This window comes from Schistocerca gregaria, chromosome X, assembly GCF_023897955.1.
Source record: "Schistocerca gregaria isolate iqSchGreg1 chromosome X, iqSchGreg1.2, whole genome shotgun sequence".
In the NCBI taxonomy this organism is placed as follows: domain Eukaryota; kingdom Metazoa; phylum Arthropoda; class Insecta; order Orthoptera; family Acrididae; genus Schistocerca; species Schistocerca gregaria.
The window spans coordinates 167,488,699-167,504,370 of NC_064931.1; the positions used below are offsets into that span (position 1 = coordinate 167,488,699).

General features: G+C 44.8%; 1 protein-coding gene across 1 annotated transcript in view; it reads right to left on the reverse strand.

Annotated features, from left to right (window-relative positions):
- The window catches only part of LOC126299272 (lysosomal acid phosphatase-like), a 154,345-nt gene that overhangs the window by 95,983 nt on the left and 42,690 nt on the right, over window positions 1-15,672 (reverse strand). Inside the window, exon 2 of the mRNA XM_049991056.1 lies at window positions 14,175-14,273. Within this exon, the coding sequence (XP_049847013.1) occupies window positions 14,175-14,273 (99 nt within the window). The remainder of the gene's footprint in view (window positions 1-14,174; window positions 14,274-15,672) is intronic.

Genomic DNA, 15,672 nt, shown 5'->3' on the forward strand with positions numbered 1-15,672 from the left:
CTCTGCTGGTAGTGCTGACACACTCGTCCAACAGTTGGGGTACTCAAAGGTGTGAGCCCGCTGGGTTGCTTGCTGCCTACTAGAAGCCCATAAAGAGCAAAGAGGGGCCATTTGTGCGGAATTGGTTGTGCGTTACGAGGCTGATCGTGATAATTTTTGTCGAATATCGTCACCGTTGATGAAATGTGGGTTCATCACTTAGGACAGAAAACGAAAGGGCAATCCATGGAGTGGCTCCACATCACTTCTTTCCCGAATAAAAAGTTCAAAGCTGCACCCTAAGCTGGTAGACTCATGGCGACGGACTTCTGGTACTCTGAAGCGGTTGTTCTGTTTGATGTCTTCCCTCAAGGTGAAATAATCATTTCCAACGTCTATTGTGCTACCCTCAGGAAAATGAAGAAACGACTTCAGCGTGTTCGTCGCCACGAAAATGCGAACGATTTTTTCCTTCTCCATGACGACGCAAGGCCTCAGCCAAGTCTGTGCACCCGAGAGGTGGTCACAAAACTTCATTGGATTGTTCTTCCTTACCTGCCCTGCTGGCCAGATCTTAAACCTTCCATCTGCTTGCTGCAGTGAAGGATGCACTCCGCGGGAAGCAGTACGTGGATGATGGAGAGGCTATTGATGCCGAAGACGTTGGCTCCGACGTCGACCAGTAGAGTGATACTATGCGGGCATACAGGCCCTCCGAGTGAGGTGGCATAAGGCCATTGCATTGAACGGAGATAATGTTGAAAAAGAGGTTTTCGTAGCCAAAAGAAAGGTGAATAATATGGTATATTGGAATCCTGAATAAAAACAACCTACTTTCAGAAAAAATGCATTGCGTTACTTATTGACGCCCCTCGTACTTTCAGTAAACCCAGCTCGTAGTTTTTACGGTACAGGCATCAGTTTGACCTTGATGCAGACAATGCCCAATGAACTTTATGACGTCAACCAACGATCATTTAACCCAAACGTTTTTGGTAATAATTACTTGACCTCCCTCTTCCTTGATCCTGTCATCCAATTACTGAATCAGAAGACAAATGGGACCCACAGCTGCAACGACACGTTACAACCAGTCATCCTAATGAATGCAGCCTGTATTAGTAACGAGACGGATCAGAAATTAAGGCAATGGGCTCCATTGGGGAGGAGGGACGTACAAAGGCCCGTTGGTCAATCCTGAGTATGGTCAATCCAGATTGAGGTTTTCTGGTAGTTTCCGTAAATCGATTAAGGCAAATGCTAGGACAGTTCATTTGAGATCAATATGGGCGATTTTCTTCCGCATCCTCGTGCTATCCGAGCTTGTGCTGCATTCCTCAAGCCGTTCTTGTTGTTGTTGTTGTTGTTGTTGGTGGTGGTGGTGGTGGTGGTGGTGGTGGTGGTGGTGGTGGTGTGGTCTTCAGTCCGCAGATTGGGTTGATGCAGCTGTCCATGCTGCTCTATCGTGTTCAAACTTCTTCCTCTCCGAATAGCTACCTCCACATAGATCATTCTGAATCTGCTTACTGCTCGTCTCTTGATCTGATAGTTCGGTAATATTCACATCTGTCAACATCTGCTTTCTTTGACATTGGAATTATTGTTATTCTTGAAATATGAAGGTATTTCGACTGTCTCCTACATATTGCTCACCAGATGGAAGAGTTTTGTCACCTCTCTCCCAAGGCTACCAGTCGTTTTGACGGAATGTCTTCTTCTCCCGGGGTTTTCTTTCGACGTAGGTCTTTCAGACTTCTGTCAAATTCTTCCGTAGTATGATATCTTCCTCCTCATCTTCTTCCTCTTCCATTTCCGTAATACTTCCTTCAAGTTCATCTACTTTGCACAGTCCCTCTATTACACTCCTTGCACCTTCCAGCTTTCCCTTCTTTGCTTAGGACTGGTTTTCCATCTGAGTTATTGATATTCATACAGCTGCTTTTGTTTTCTTTTCCTGTAGGCGGTATCTTTCTTTCGCCTAGTGATTACATGCTTCTAACTACTTACATTTGTCCTCTATCCATTCCTGCTTAGCCATTTTGCGCATCCTGTCTATCTCATATTTCTACTTCATTTGCTGTATTTTCGTATTTCCTCCTTTTACCAACTAAATTCAATATCTCCTACGTTATTCAAGTATTTCTAGTAGACCCTGTCTTTTTACCTCTTCGATTCTCTACTGCTTTCATTATTTCCTCTCTCAATGCCACCCATTCGTCTTCTACTGTATTCCTTTCCCCCGTCCTAGTCAGTTGCTGCCTAATGCGCCCTCTGAAACTCTGAACTACCTCTGGTTCTTTCAGCTTACCCAGGTCCCATCTCCTTAATTTCCTACATTATTCCAGTTCCTTCAGTTTTAATCTACAGTTCATAAACAACCAATTGTGGTCAGGGTCCACATCTGCCCCTGAAAATTTGTTACAGTGTAAAATCTCGTTTGGAAACTTGTGTCCTACCATTATATAGCCAATGTGAAACCTACCTGTGTCTCCAGGTCCTTTCCACGTATACAACCTCCTTTCACGATTCTTAAGACAAGTATCAGAGTTGATTAAATTATGCTCTGCGAGAAGCTCTACCAGGCGGCGCGTCCTTTTTCATTCCTTTCCACCTGTCCGTATTCACCTACAATTTCTCCTTTTCTTCCTCTTCCTAATATTCAATTCCAAACTCCCATCACAAATTTTCGTCTCCCTAAACTACATGGTGGCAATGGTTTTGCCGCAGTGGATACACCGGTTCCCGTGAGATCGCCGATGTTAAGCGCTGTTGGGCGTGGCCGGCACTTGGATGGTGTGACCATCCAGCGGCCATGCTCTGTTGCCATTTTTCGGGGTGCACTCTGCCTCGTGATGCCAATTGAGGAGCTACTCGACCGAACAGTAGCGGCTTCTGTCAAGAATACCATCATAACGACCGGGAGAGTGGTGTGCTGACTGCACGCCCCTCCTATCCACATCCTCCTCTGAGGATGACCGGCGGTCGAATGGCCCGGTAGGCCGCTCCTGAAGGGTAGAGCCATGGGTCGTAACACATCTGAAATGTAACGTCCACCGTTCAAAGTGCCGTCAATACGAACAAGAGATGACCGAGACGTGTAACCAATGGCAACCCACACCATCACGCCGGATGATACGCCAGTATGGCGATGACGAATAGACGCTTCCAATGTGCGTTCACCGCGATGTCGCCAAACACGGATGCGACCATCATGATGCTGTAAACGGAACCTGGATTCATCCGAAAAAATACCGTTTTGCCATTCGTGCAACCAGATTCGTCGTTGAATACACCATCGCTGACGCTCCTGTCTGTGATGCAGTGTCAAGGGTAACCGCAGCCATGGTCTCCGAGCTGATAGTCCATGCTGCTGCAAACGTCGTCGAACTGTTCGTGCAGATGGTTGTTGTCTTGCAACCGTCCCCATCTGTTGACTCGGGGATCGAGACGTGGCTGCACGCCCGTTACAGCCATGCGGATAAGGTGCATGTCATCTCGACTGCTGGTGATACGAGGCCGTTGGGATCCAGCACGGCGTTCCATATTACCCTCCTAAACCTACCGATTCCATATTCTGCTAACAGTCGTTGGATCTCGACCAATGCGAGAAGCAATTTCATCGCGATAGGCTACAATCCGCTCTTTATCAAAGTCGGAAACATGATGGTACGCATTTCTCGTCCTTACACGAGGCATCACAACAACGTTTCACCAGGCAACGTCGGTCAACTGCTGTTTGTGTATGAGAAATCGGTTGGAAACTTTCGACATTTCAGCACGTTGAAGGTGTCGCCACCGGTGCCAACCTTGTGTGAATGCTCTGAAAAGCTAATCATTTGCATATCACAGCATCTTCTTCCTGTCGGTTAAATTTCGCGTCTGTAACACATCATCTTAGTGGTGTAGCAATTTTAATGACCAGTAGTATACCTACGTGCTACCGGCGGTCCAGATAACACAATTTTTATGGAGTTAAAAAGAATGGGGTACAATGACAGGGTAGCGCCACATAAGCTACACGTTTCTGTAGTCGATGGTAAGCGATTCTAGAGGTGGTATAAAGAGCGACGCTAGTGGCCAGAGGATGACTGGAAACGAATGGCTTGGTGTGATGAATCACGCTATACGCTGTAGCAACCAGATGGAAGTGTTTTGGTTTGGCGAATTACTCCAAACATTACCTGGCATCATCTCTAGTGGCAACAGCAAAGTGGGGAGGAGTTAATATTATGGTATCAGAGTGTTTATCGTGGTTAAGGTGTGGTTCCCTTGCTGCATTTAAGAAAAATCTAAATGCAGAAGGATAAGAACACATTTTACAGCATTTTGTAATGCATACAGTAGATGAACAGTTCGGAGACACTGATTGATTATATTGGGCATGACAATGCACCTTGCTTTGAAACAGCATCTGTGAGACAATACTTTGCGACAGTAACATTCTTGAAATGGACTGGTCTGCCTAGAGTCCAGACTTAAACCCAATGGGATGTGTTAGACGTCGACGTCTCTGCAGACCCTACGGCCCCATGTCATTACGTTCTTTGGTTTCGTCTCTTAAGGAAGAATGAGCTGCCGTTCCTCCACGGACATTCAGAAATCTCGTTGAAAGTGTCGCCATACAGATGTCCACTAATACACGGTCCAGTTACATTAATGTGACCACCGCCTATGCTTCACGTCAATATGGAATAAACAAGCACAGACGGCATGTGGCAGCACTGGCAGTGGAGGATACACACACAGCGTCTGAGGACGCGGAAAACAGGGCAGTCGATGTAATGCGAAAACAAACATTTTTATGACGTCCAGAAGGGCATGACCACTGCCTTCGGGCCAACGGTGGAAGCATTTGCGAATCGGCTACGTTTGTAAACTATTCGCGTGCCGCCGTGGTTAAAGTATATTGTGCGTAGCAAAATGGCGCTATCCAGCTATCAAAAACTGTCGCCGAGGCAACTGTGGTTCACCACGGGCCATATATGACAGGGTTGAATGATGGCTGCGGAGATGTGTACGGGCGAAAAGGCGTGCATCTGTTGAGCGACTGTGGTCAACTGACAGCCGAGATGAACCAAGGGGCTGCCAATAGTCTCCTCAACGACCGTTCGGCGAACGACGCTGCACGCACGAGCGCCTCCGCGCGGCCGCACACACACACACACACACACACACACACACACACACACACACACACACACACACACACACACACACACAGAGAGAGAGAGAGAGAGAGAGAGAGAGAGAGAGAGAGCATGTGCCTGGTTCACGCACTCATGATGGCTGCTGTTCATCGGCGAAGAAGGCTGGAATTTGCACGACAATACCGCATCTGGACGTTCACTGGTTGGCAACAAGTGGCCTTTTAAGATGAATTACGGTTTTATGCTCCGTCAGATAGATGGTCGTTGGTGTGTACGGCATGAAAGGAAACATCTAGCAATCAGGAGGGAGCGTTATGGTCTGGTGGATGTTTTCGTGGCATTCCCTGAGTGAACTCGTTATTCTCGGAGGCAGTTTGCTGTTTCTTCAGTACGATGGCATCTACGAACAGGCCATTGCAACGTGTCACACAAGTCGTAGTACACGTGCGTGGTTCGAAGAGCACCAATTCAACGTATTCCTCTGGCCACCAAACTCCCCGGATCTAAACCCAATCGAGAATTTGTGGGACTACCTAGATGGGACTGTTTGCACCAAGGGTCCTAAACCGAGTAACCCAGCGCAGCTGGCCACGGCACTTGGGCCGCCTTAGCTTGTATCCCTGTCTGTAGTTTCCAGGATCTCATATACTCTCCTCGGGCACGCCTCGCGCTGCACAATGTGGTTATTCAGGCTTTTGACAGTTGATCACAATGTGACTGGACAGTGTAGACCTCAGGTAACGAATATAATTAAACAATATTTAGAAGACAGTGTATTGTTCCTTTTCAGTTTATCCTCTGAGCATTTTTTACTTTGCAAGTTCCAAATAACATCCCAAATTAATTTTACCCTTCACCAGACATAACTATTCCACTGTTGACCGAGCGACGTGGCGCAGTGGTTAGCACACTGGACTCGCATTCGCGAGGACGACGGTGCAATCCCGCGTCCGGCCATCCTGATTTAGGTTTTCTGTGATTTCCCTAAATCGCTCCAGGCAAATACCGGGATGGTTCCTTTGAAAGGGCACGGCCGATTTCCTTCCCCGTCCTTCCCTAATCCGATGAGACCGATGACCTCTCTGTTTGGTCTTTATCCCAAACAACCCAAGCCAATCCACTGTTGAAGCAATTTTCTTTGTAAACATTTACCATCAATTTCAGCTGTTATTTATTCGCCAGGTATTGCAATACCTTCTTTCAAGTATTTGGTTTCATGGTAAAAAGATAATCAAGTCCTCGTGCAACCTTTGTAAACAGAAGGATAACAATAATATAAAGATTAATGTCAGTAGCACCGAAGCCATTACTATACCATGAGTGGGCAAGGCGAGTATTGGTGACGAATTCTGGTATTCGCAGACGGCAACAGGATCCTATAGCTCTGCGCTTGCGCAGTCTTCAGTAACCTCAGGAGTTTAGAACGTTACACTAGGAACAGTAAACGTATCATTGACAGGCTGGCGTGTGATGCACGCCCACTACGAGTAGTCGATTTCGAACACAAAGTCGATCGTGTGAAACAGGCTTAATTTGCAGTGCTGGCAGTGGTCTTGAAGTTAAGCCATTTCCGGTTTTCGTTGTCGACCAGGTCATATGAAAAGCTCATGCTGTGCGATACGTCAGTTAATGGGGGCGTCCTGTCTCGCTAGTGCCGACAAGCCTGCATTCGGAGCAAAGCGTGCAGCGTATCGACGACATTGTTAGTGGATCCCAGAAAATCTCCTATTTGGTTACCGCTGTAGTACACTGATGTGATGGCCCCCTCCGCGTGGAATCATTTCAAAGGTCATAATAATTTTGCACCCATTAAAAGAGATTTTTTTCCGCTGTGCATCATCTTTATTGTTTTTAACTTTTCCCCATATCGTCACAGACATATTTATGACTTATACACTCTATATACGACGGTCGTTCAATAAGTAATGCAACGCATTTTTACTCGGCCAGTTTCGGTTGAAAATAAGTAGAATTTGTTGATGGACATTGTGGAACATTCCTGCTTCAGTCCTTATAGTTTCATGAAATTCCGATTGGTGACGAAGCTGTACGTTGATTTCAAAGTGGCGTCTGAAACGGGCGTGCGTTCCAAGCAGGGAGCTGACACTAAATTTCTTTTGGCATAAAATTAGAGCATCGGAGATATTCATAGGGGCTTGCAGAATGTCTGCAGAGACATAGCACTAAGAAAAAAACACGTTGAGTCGTTGGACGAGACGTCGGTCGTCACTGATCAAACAAGGTCACTCAGATCTCCCACGTGCCGGCCAGCCTCACACAGCTGCGATTACTGCAATGTTGGAATGTGTGGAAACATTCTAGCTGATCGATGGATCACTATCGAACACATCGCTGCACAACTGAACGTCTCTGCTGGTAGTGCTGACACACTCGTCCAACAGTTGGGGTACTCAAAGGTGTGAGCCCGCTGGGTTGCTTGCTGCCTACTAGAAGCCCATAAAGAGCAAAGAGGGGCCATTTGTGCGGAATTGGTTGTGCGTTACGAGGCTGATCGTGATAATTTTTGTCGAATATCGTCACCGTTGATGAAATGTGGGTTCATCACTTAGGACAGAAAACGAAAGGGCAATCCATGGAGTGGCTCCACATCACTTCTTTCCCGAATAAAAAGTTCAAAGCTGCACCCTAAGCTGGTAGACTCATGGCGACGGACTTCTGGTACTCTGAAGCGGTTGTTCTGTTTGATGTCTTCCCTCAAGGTGAAATAATCATTTCCAACGTCTATTGTGCTACCCTCAGGAAAATGAAGAAACGACTTCAGCGTGTTCGTCGCCACGAAAATGCGAACGATTTTTTCCTTCTCCATGACGACGCAAGGCCTCAGCCAAGTCTGTGCACCCGAGAGGTGGTCACAAAACTTCATTGGATTGTTCTTCCTTACCTGCCCTGCTGGCCAGATCTTAAACCTTCCATCTGCTTGCTGCAGTGAAGGATGCACTCCGCGGGAAGCAGTACGTGGATGATGGAGAGGCTATTGATGCCGAAGACGTTGGCTCCGACGTCGACCAGTAGAGTGATACTATGCGGGCATACAGGCCCTCCGAGTGAGGTGGCATAAGGCCATTGCATTGAACGGAGATAATGTTGAAAAAGAGGTTTTCGTAGCCAAAAGAAAGGTGAATAATATGGTATATTGGAATCCTGAATAAAAACAACCTACTTTCAGAAAAAATGCATTGCGTTACTTATTGACGCCCCTCGTACTTTCAGTAAACCCAGCTCGTAGTTTTTACGGTACAGGCATCAGTTTGACCTTGATGCAGACAATGCCCAATGAACTTTATGACGTCAACCAACGATCATTTAACCCAAACGTTTTTGGTAATAATTACTTGACCTCCCTCTTCCTTGATCCTGTCATCCAATTACTGAATCAGAAGACAAATGGGACCCACAGCTGCAACGACACGTTACAACCAGTCATCCTAATGAATGCAGCCTGTATTAGTAACGAGACGGATCAGAAATTAAGGCAATGGGCTCCATTGGGGAGGAGGGACGTACAAAGGCCCGTTGGTCAATCCTGAGTATGGTCAATCCAGATTGAGGTTTTCTGGTAGTTTCCGTAAATCGATTAAGGCAAATGCTAGGACAGTTCATTTGAGATCAATATGGGCGATTTTCTTCCGCATCCTCGTGCTATCCGAGCTTGTGCTGCATTCCTCAAGCCGTTCTTGTTGTTGTTGTTGTTGTTGTTGGTGGTGGTGGTGGTGGTGGTGGTGGTGGTGTGGTCTTCAGTCCGCAGATTGGGTTGATGCAGCTGTCCATGCTGCTCTATCGTGTTCAAACTTCTTCCTCTCCGAATAGCTACCTCCACATAGATCATTCTGAATCTGCTTACTGCTCGTCTCTTGATCTGATAGTTCGGTAATATTCACATCTGTCAACATCTGCTTTCTTTGACATTGGAATTATTGTTATTCTTGAAATATGAAGGTATTTCGACTGTCTCCTACATATTGCTCACCAGATGGAAGAGTTTTGTCACCTCTCTCCCAAGGCTACCAGTCGTTTTGACGGAATGTCTTCTTCTCCCGGGGTTTTCTTTCGACGTAGGTCTTTCAGACTTCTGTCAAATTCTTCCGTAGTATGATATCTTCCTCCTCATCTTCTTCCTCTTCCATTTCCGTAATACTTCCTTCAAGTTCATCTACTTTGCACAGTCCCTCTATTACACTCCTTGCACCTTCCAGCTTTCCCTTCTTTGCTTAGGACTGGTTTTCCATCTGAGTTATTGATATTCATACAGCTGCTTTTGTTTTCTTTTCCTGTAGGCGGTATCTTTCTTTCGCCTAGTGATTACATGCTTCTAACTACTTACATTTGTCCTCTATCCATTCCTGCTTAGCCATTTTGCGCATCCTGTCTATCTCATATTTCTACTTCATTTGCTGTATTTTCGTATTTCCTCCTTTTACCAACTAAATTCAATATCTCCTACGTTATTCAAGTATTTCTAGTAGACCCTGTCTTTTTACCTCTTCGATTCTCTACTGCTTTCATTATTTCCTCTCTCAATGCCACCCATTCGTCTTCTACTGTATTCCTTTCCCCCGTCCTAGTCAGTTGCTGCCTAATGCGCCCTCTGAAACTCTGAACTACCTCTGGTTCTTTCAGCTTACCCAGGTCCCATCTCCTTAATTTCCTACATTATTCCAGTTCCTTCAGTTTTAATCTACAGTTCATAAACAACCAATTGTGGTCAGGGTCCACATCTGCCCCTGAAAATTTGTTACAGTGTAAAATCTCGTTTGGAAACTTGTGTCCTACCATTATATAGCCAATGTGAAACCTACCTGTGTCTCCAGGTCCTTTCCACGTATACAACCTCCTTTCACGATTCTTAAGACAAGTATCAGAGTTGATTAAATTATGCTCTGCGAGAAGCTCTACCAGGCGGCGCGTCCTTTTTCATTCCTTTCCACCTGTCCGTATTCACCTACAATTTCTCCTTTTCTTCCTCTTCCTAATATTCAATTCCAAACTCCCATCACAAATTTTCGTCTCCCTAAACTACATGGTGGCAATGGTTTTGCCGCAGTGGATACACCGGTTCCCGTGAGATCGCCGATGTTAAGCGCTGTTGGGCGTGGCCGGCACTTGGATGGTGTGACCATCCAGCGGCCATGCTCTGTTGCCATTTTTCGGGGTGCACTCTGCCTCGTGATGCCAATTGAGGAGCTACTCGACCGAACAGTAGCGGCTTCTGTCAAGAATACCATCATAACGACCGGGAGAGTGGTGTGCTGACTGCACGCCCCTCCTATCCGCATCCTCCTCTGAGGATGACCGGCGGTCGGATGGCCCGGTAGGCCGCTCGTGGCCTGAAGACGGAGTGCTATACTATTTGAATATTTTTTTTATTTCATCATGCATTTCTTCAATCTCTTCATCATCTGCGGTGCTAGTTCAATATAAACTTGTACTACTGTTGTGGGTGTGCGCTTTGTGTCTCCCTTGGCTACAATAATATGTTCACTATGCTGTTCATAGTAGCTTACTTGCATTCCAATTTTATCATTGGTTATTAAACCTATTATTGCATCATCCTTATTTGATTTTGTATTTATAACCTTGTATTCATGTGACCAGAAATTCTGTTCCTCCCACCACCAAATTTCACTAATTTCCACTATAGCTTCAACCTATCCGTCCCCATTTTTAAATTTTTTAACCAATCTCCTCGATTAAGGGAACTAACATTCTACGCTCAGATACGCAGCCAGGTCTGTTTTTCCTGATGACAACATCATCCTGGGTAGTCCCCGCCTGTAGATCCGAATAGGGGACTATTTTACATCAGGAATATTTTACCCAAGAGAATGCAATCATTTAAACACACAGTAGGCTGCATTCCCTCGGGATAAATTAAGGCTATAGTTTTCCTTTTAGCCATGACAGGATTTTAAATCCCAATATCCACTCTTCATTTTTGGTAGTTTTAGTTGCCATACATTATTATACAGTCATAAACCCTAAATAATGTTACAACAAATGTGTAACATCAGTTCCTGGCTGCGCCGTTGGGTTACTTGCTGTCGCTACTGCGAACAGCAGTTTCGGTTTCCCATGTTGGGACTATTCTCCAGACAGGATAAATGGGCCGGTCTGTTCTCAATTCGGTTACATTTCGGCTAGTCTGGACCGGCACTACTGATTGCAAATGGGGAACAATTTCCACTGAATGGCTGCAGTTTCCCTACCCTTTGAGAAACAAACTTGAAAGGTTTACAGACTGAATGAAATGCTTGGTAGTCACAAGGAGTTAGGTATGTTACCACTCGGTGCATCTTTGAAACTTTGCAAAAACAGACATAGTGTCTGATGGGATAACAGCAATCAGTGATTTTATAATATTACATAAAATCGATCTTGATTGCAAATTTTTTTTATTCAAATGACCGGTTTCGGTTCATTCAGAACTATCTTCAGATCTGACATTTCAGTTACAGGAGTAACCCGTCCAAATTCAGCAAATTTCACATGCTGCGTCACACTGAAATATCAGATCTGAAGATGGTTCTGAATGAACCGAAACCGTTCATATGAATAATAAATAAATAAAAAAATTGCAATGAAGACGGATTTTAAGTAATATTATAAGCGTCTTTGAAAGCAAAACTAATGAAATTTACATGTTTATTCGGAATATTGTCACATCAGGTATCACTGCATGCAAAACACATGAGCGATACAGCGTCTCTGGTTTCCAGAGGTTTCATTATTAAGAAAAGCAAGGGCAAACTATTAGGTAACTGTGGAGTCGTGGAACGAGGGTGTTGGACCATGGCGGAATTAGCACACTAGGATAGCAGATGGGGTGCACAGAGATTTCTGTTTGAGATGTTTTGTGTGTACCTGGGTTAAGAAATATACTTTTTTGTGAATAAAAGATAATCGCTGTGGAAAAAACAGCATGATGGTGAACATCTTTTGCATATATTTCAACTGAAAGGTGTGCTTGAACACTAGCACACTATCGTCTTCGAGGTCTATAACAGATCGTGCAATTACGACATCTAGGCGAAATAATACTAACAAGAAAACAGTTCACGTTCTTTGTTCGTAAATATGAAACTTTTTTAACAAACAGTAACGGAAAAATACATTATATTGCTATGCTGAAATGTTCTTTACTAAGGTCTGATCTGAAACACCAAGAACTGGTTAAATAATATTACACAGATCAACTGTTCGGCCGACTGATGAGTATTATTCGAAGTCTATTATTCTTACCGCGTTAGATTAATAGAAGAGATGGAGAAGATACAAAGAAGAGCGGTGCGTTTCATCACAGGCTAGTTTAGTAAGCGCGAGAACGATATAGAGATGCTCAATAAATTCCAGTGGCAGGCGCTACAAGAGATGCGTTGGACCTCATGAGGAGGTTCACTGTTGATATTTCGAGAGTGTACGTTCCAAGAAGAAGAGGGGCACGTTTTACTTTGTCCGAAGTACGTTTTGTGAAACGTCCAAAACAAGAAAATCAGAGAAATTGGAGCCCATACCGCGGTTTACCGACACTTACACCACACGTACAGTTTGCAAATGGGGGCAGGGAATTGTGAAATGATGCGGATACCAGAGATACAACGCGCCACATGGTGTAAAATAGCTTGTAGAGTATATATGTAGATTCAGATACCGTTAACGTAGCTATATTTTCTCAGCTGATCCGACCAGAAAGTCGTGGGTCATTTGCAGTGGATAATGAGAGTCTGCAATCTGTAACATTATACAATATAAGAAGGCGTTTGAATACACACTGAAGAGTCAAAGAAACTGATATAGGCATGTGTATTCAAATACAGATATATCTGAACATGTACAATATGGCGCAGCGGTCGGCAACGCCCATATAAAACAATAAGTGTCTGGCCCAGTTGTTAGATCGGTAAACTGCTGTTGCAACGGCAGGTTATCAAGATCTGAGTGAGTTTGAACGTTGTGTTACAGTCGGCGCACGAGCGATAGGACACAGCATCTCCGAGGTAGCAATGAAGTGGGGATTTTGCCGGACGACCATTTCACGAGTATACCGTGAATATGAGGAATCCGGTAAAACATCAGATCTCCGACATCGCAGCGGCCGGAAAAGGAACATGCAAGAACAGGACCAACGACGACTGAAGAGAACCGTTCAATGTGACAGAAGTTCAACCCTACCGTAAATTGCTGCAGATTTCAATGCTGGGCCATCAACAAGTGTAAGGGTGCGAACCACTTAACGAAACATCATCGGTATGGACTTTCGGAGCCGAAGGCCCACTCGTGTACCCTTGCTGTCTGTACAACACAAAGCTTTATGCCTCGGCTGGGCCCCTCAACACGGACATTGGACAGCTGATGACTGGAAACATGTTGCCTAGTCAGATGAGTCTCGCTTCATATTGTATCGAGCGGATGACGTGTACGGGTATGGAGAAAATATCACAAATCCATGGACCGTGCATGCTCGCATGAGACTATTCAAGCTGATGGAGGCTCTGTAATGGTGTGGGCATGTGCAGATGGTGTGATATGGGACCCCTGATATGTCTAGATACGATTCTGACAGGTGCAACATACGTAAGCATCCTGTCTGATCACCTGCATCCATTCATGTCGATTGTGCATTCCGACGGACTTGGGCAATTCCAGCAGGACAATGCGACACCCCACACGTCCTGAGTTGCTACAGATTGGCTCCAGGAATACTCTTCTGAGTTTAAACACTTTCTCTGGCCACCAAACCCTCCACACGTGAACATTATCGAGCATATCTGGGATGGCTTGCAACGTGCTTTTCAGAAGAGATCTCCAGCCCCTCGTACTCTTAGGGATTTATGGAGAGTCCTGCAGGACTCATGGTGTCAGTTCCCTCCAGAACGACTTCAGACATTAGTCGACCCCATGTCACGTAGTGTTGCGGCACTTCTGCATGCTCCCGGGGCCCTACACGTGGCAGGCGTACAGGTTCGTAAGTGTAGTAGCTCACTGATGAGATACGCATGTCACATACGTAAAACAGTGTTTGTTTGTACTTACATTTGTCAGGGCACCCCAGCCTTCGGGCCAGTACTTATCGTCATTGTAAGGATCCTCTGGATAAGTGTCCGTTGGTGTGCGGTCTCCATGGCGGAAAATCTGGAACAGTTAACAAAACATCACGAAAACCTTTGGGCGCTGCGTGCGCTTAGACATCTATCTTAGTCGTTCAACAACATCAGTATTTATAGCAACTGTTAAACTGCACTTTCTCCTGCAAGTTCTCACGACACCAAGCAACCAATTAACCTATTACAATTTTTACTAGGGGCTTCTGAGTTGTCTGTAAACATGGTGAAGTAACTTAAAATATAATAAAGAAAACGAACAGACAGTTAATGGTACTAAAACTGAAAGAAGTACACTTTATAACAAACAAAAGTAAGACCTAACCGAGTCAACCAGGAAGTACTGACTGGCTTTAAGGATAGTTGCAGACTGAATGTATTTGGAACTGAACACTGTCGGTATGGGCCCATAATTTTTCAGTCACTGACGGTTTCAGTAACATCAGTTCCTCATGTAACAGCATTTGCCATCTAAAGCGACTACCAATGCCGAAGCTGGAGCCGGGAAGTAGAGCAGTGGAGGAAGTACGTCACTCGCGACCTTGAGTAAAGCGATTCTCATTCCCGTCCCGCCACCCAGATTTAGCTTTTCATTCCCTTTCTAAGTCGGACCACGAATGACTACTTTAAACAGATCACGACCGATTTTATTCGGCATCCTTCACTAATTGAGCTTTTGTAACGAATGAAATATATGTTAGAAGGTTTTGATTTTGCTGAGCAACAGTCATACACCATTTTCTTTAAAATGGGAGCACGTCATATTTAATAAAAACAGGCTTATGTTGGTAAATAAAAGATGAGCAGATGTCCTTAAAACGTAATTATTAAATATGACATGCGCCCACAATTATTTATTCATCTGTTGCAAAATGGTGATTGTCTGGCATTTCGTAGGCAGCCAATATTTTTCTTAATTTATGGCCATCTTTGAGCTTAACAACACGTTAAGTGTTCTGCAATATGTGTTAAAGACATAGAATCAAATACTTGAAGCCGGCCGCCGTGACCGATGGGTTCTAGGCGCTTCAGTCCGGAACCGCGCTGCTGCTACGGTCGCAGGCTCGAATCCTGCCTTGGGCATGGATATGTGTGATGTCCTTAGGTTAGTTAGGTTTAAGTAGTTCTACGTCCTCAGATGTTAAGTCCCATAGCGCTTAGAGCCATTTGAAATACTTGAAAATGGCATAAAAGGCCGAAACCTGCGTTGTACTTTAGTAAACAATAAAACAATCAAATGGCGGTGTGTTTCTTTAAAAAATGTGTTGGAAAATCGTTTAAGAATCGAATATCATACGTGTTACAGATGGGTGTGAGGTCACTAAGAATACCGAAGTTCTATCGTGACATTTCATAGGAAATGGATTTAAATAATTTCTCGAGACGTGACCACGAAGAAAGAGGAGAACGAAATACTGCGCAACTGTCAG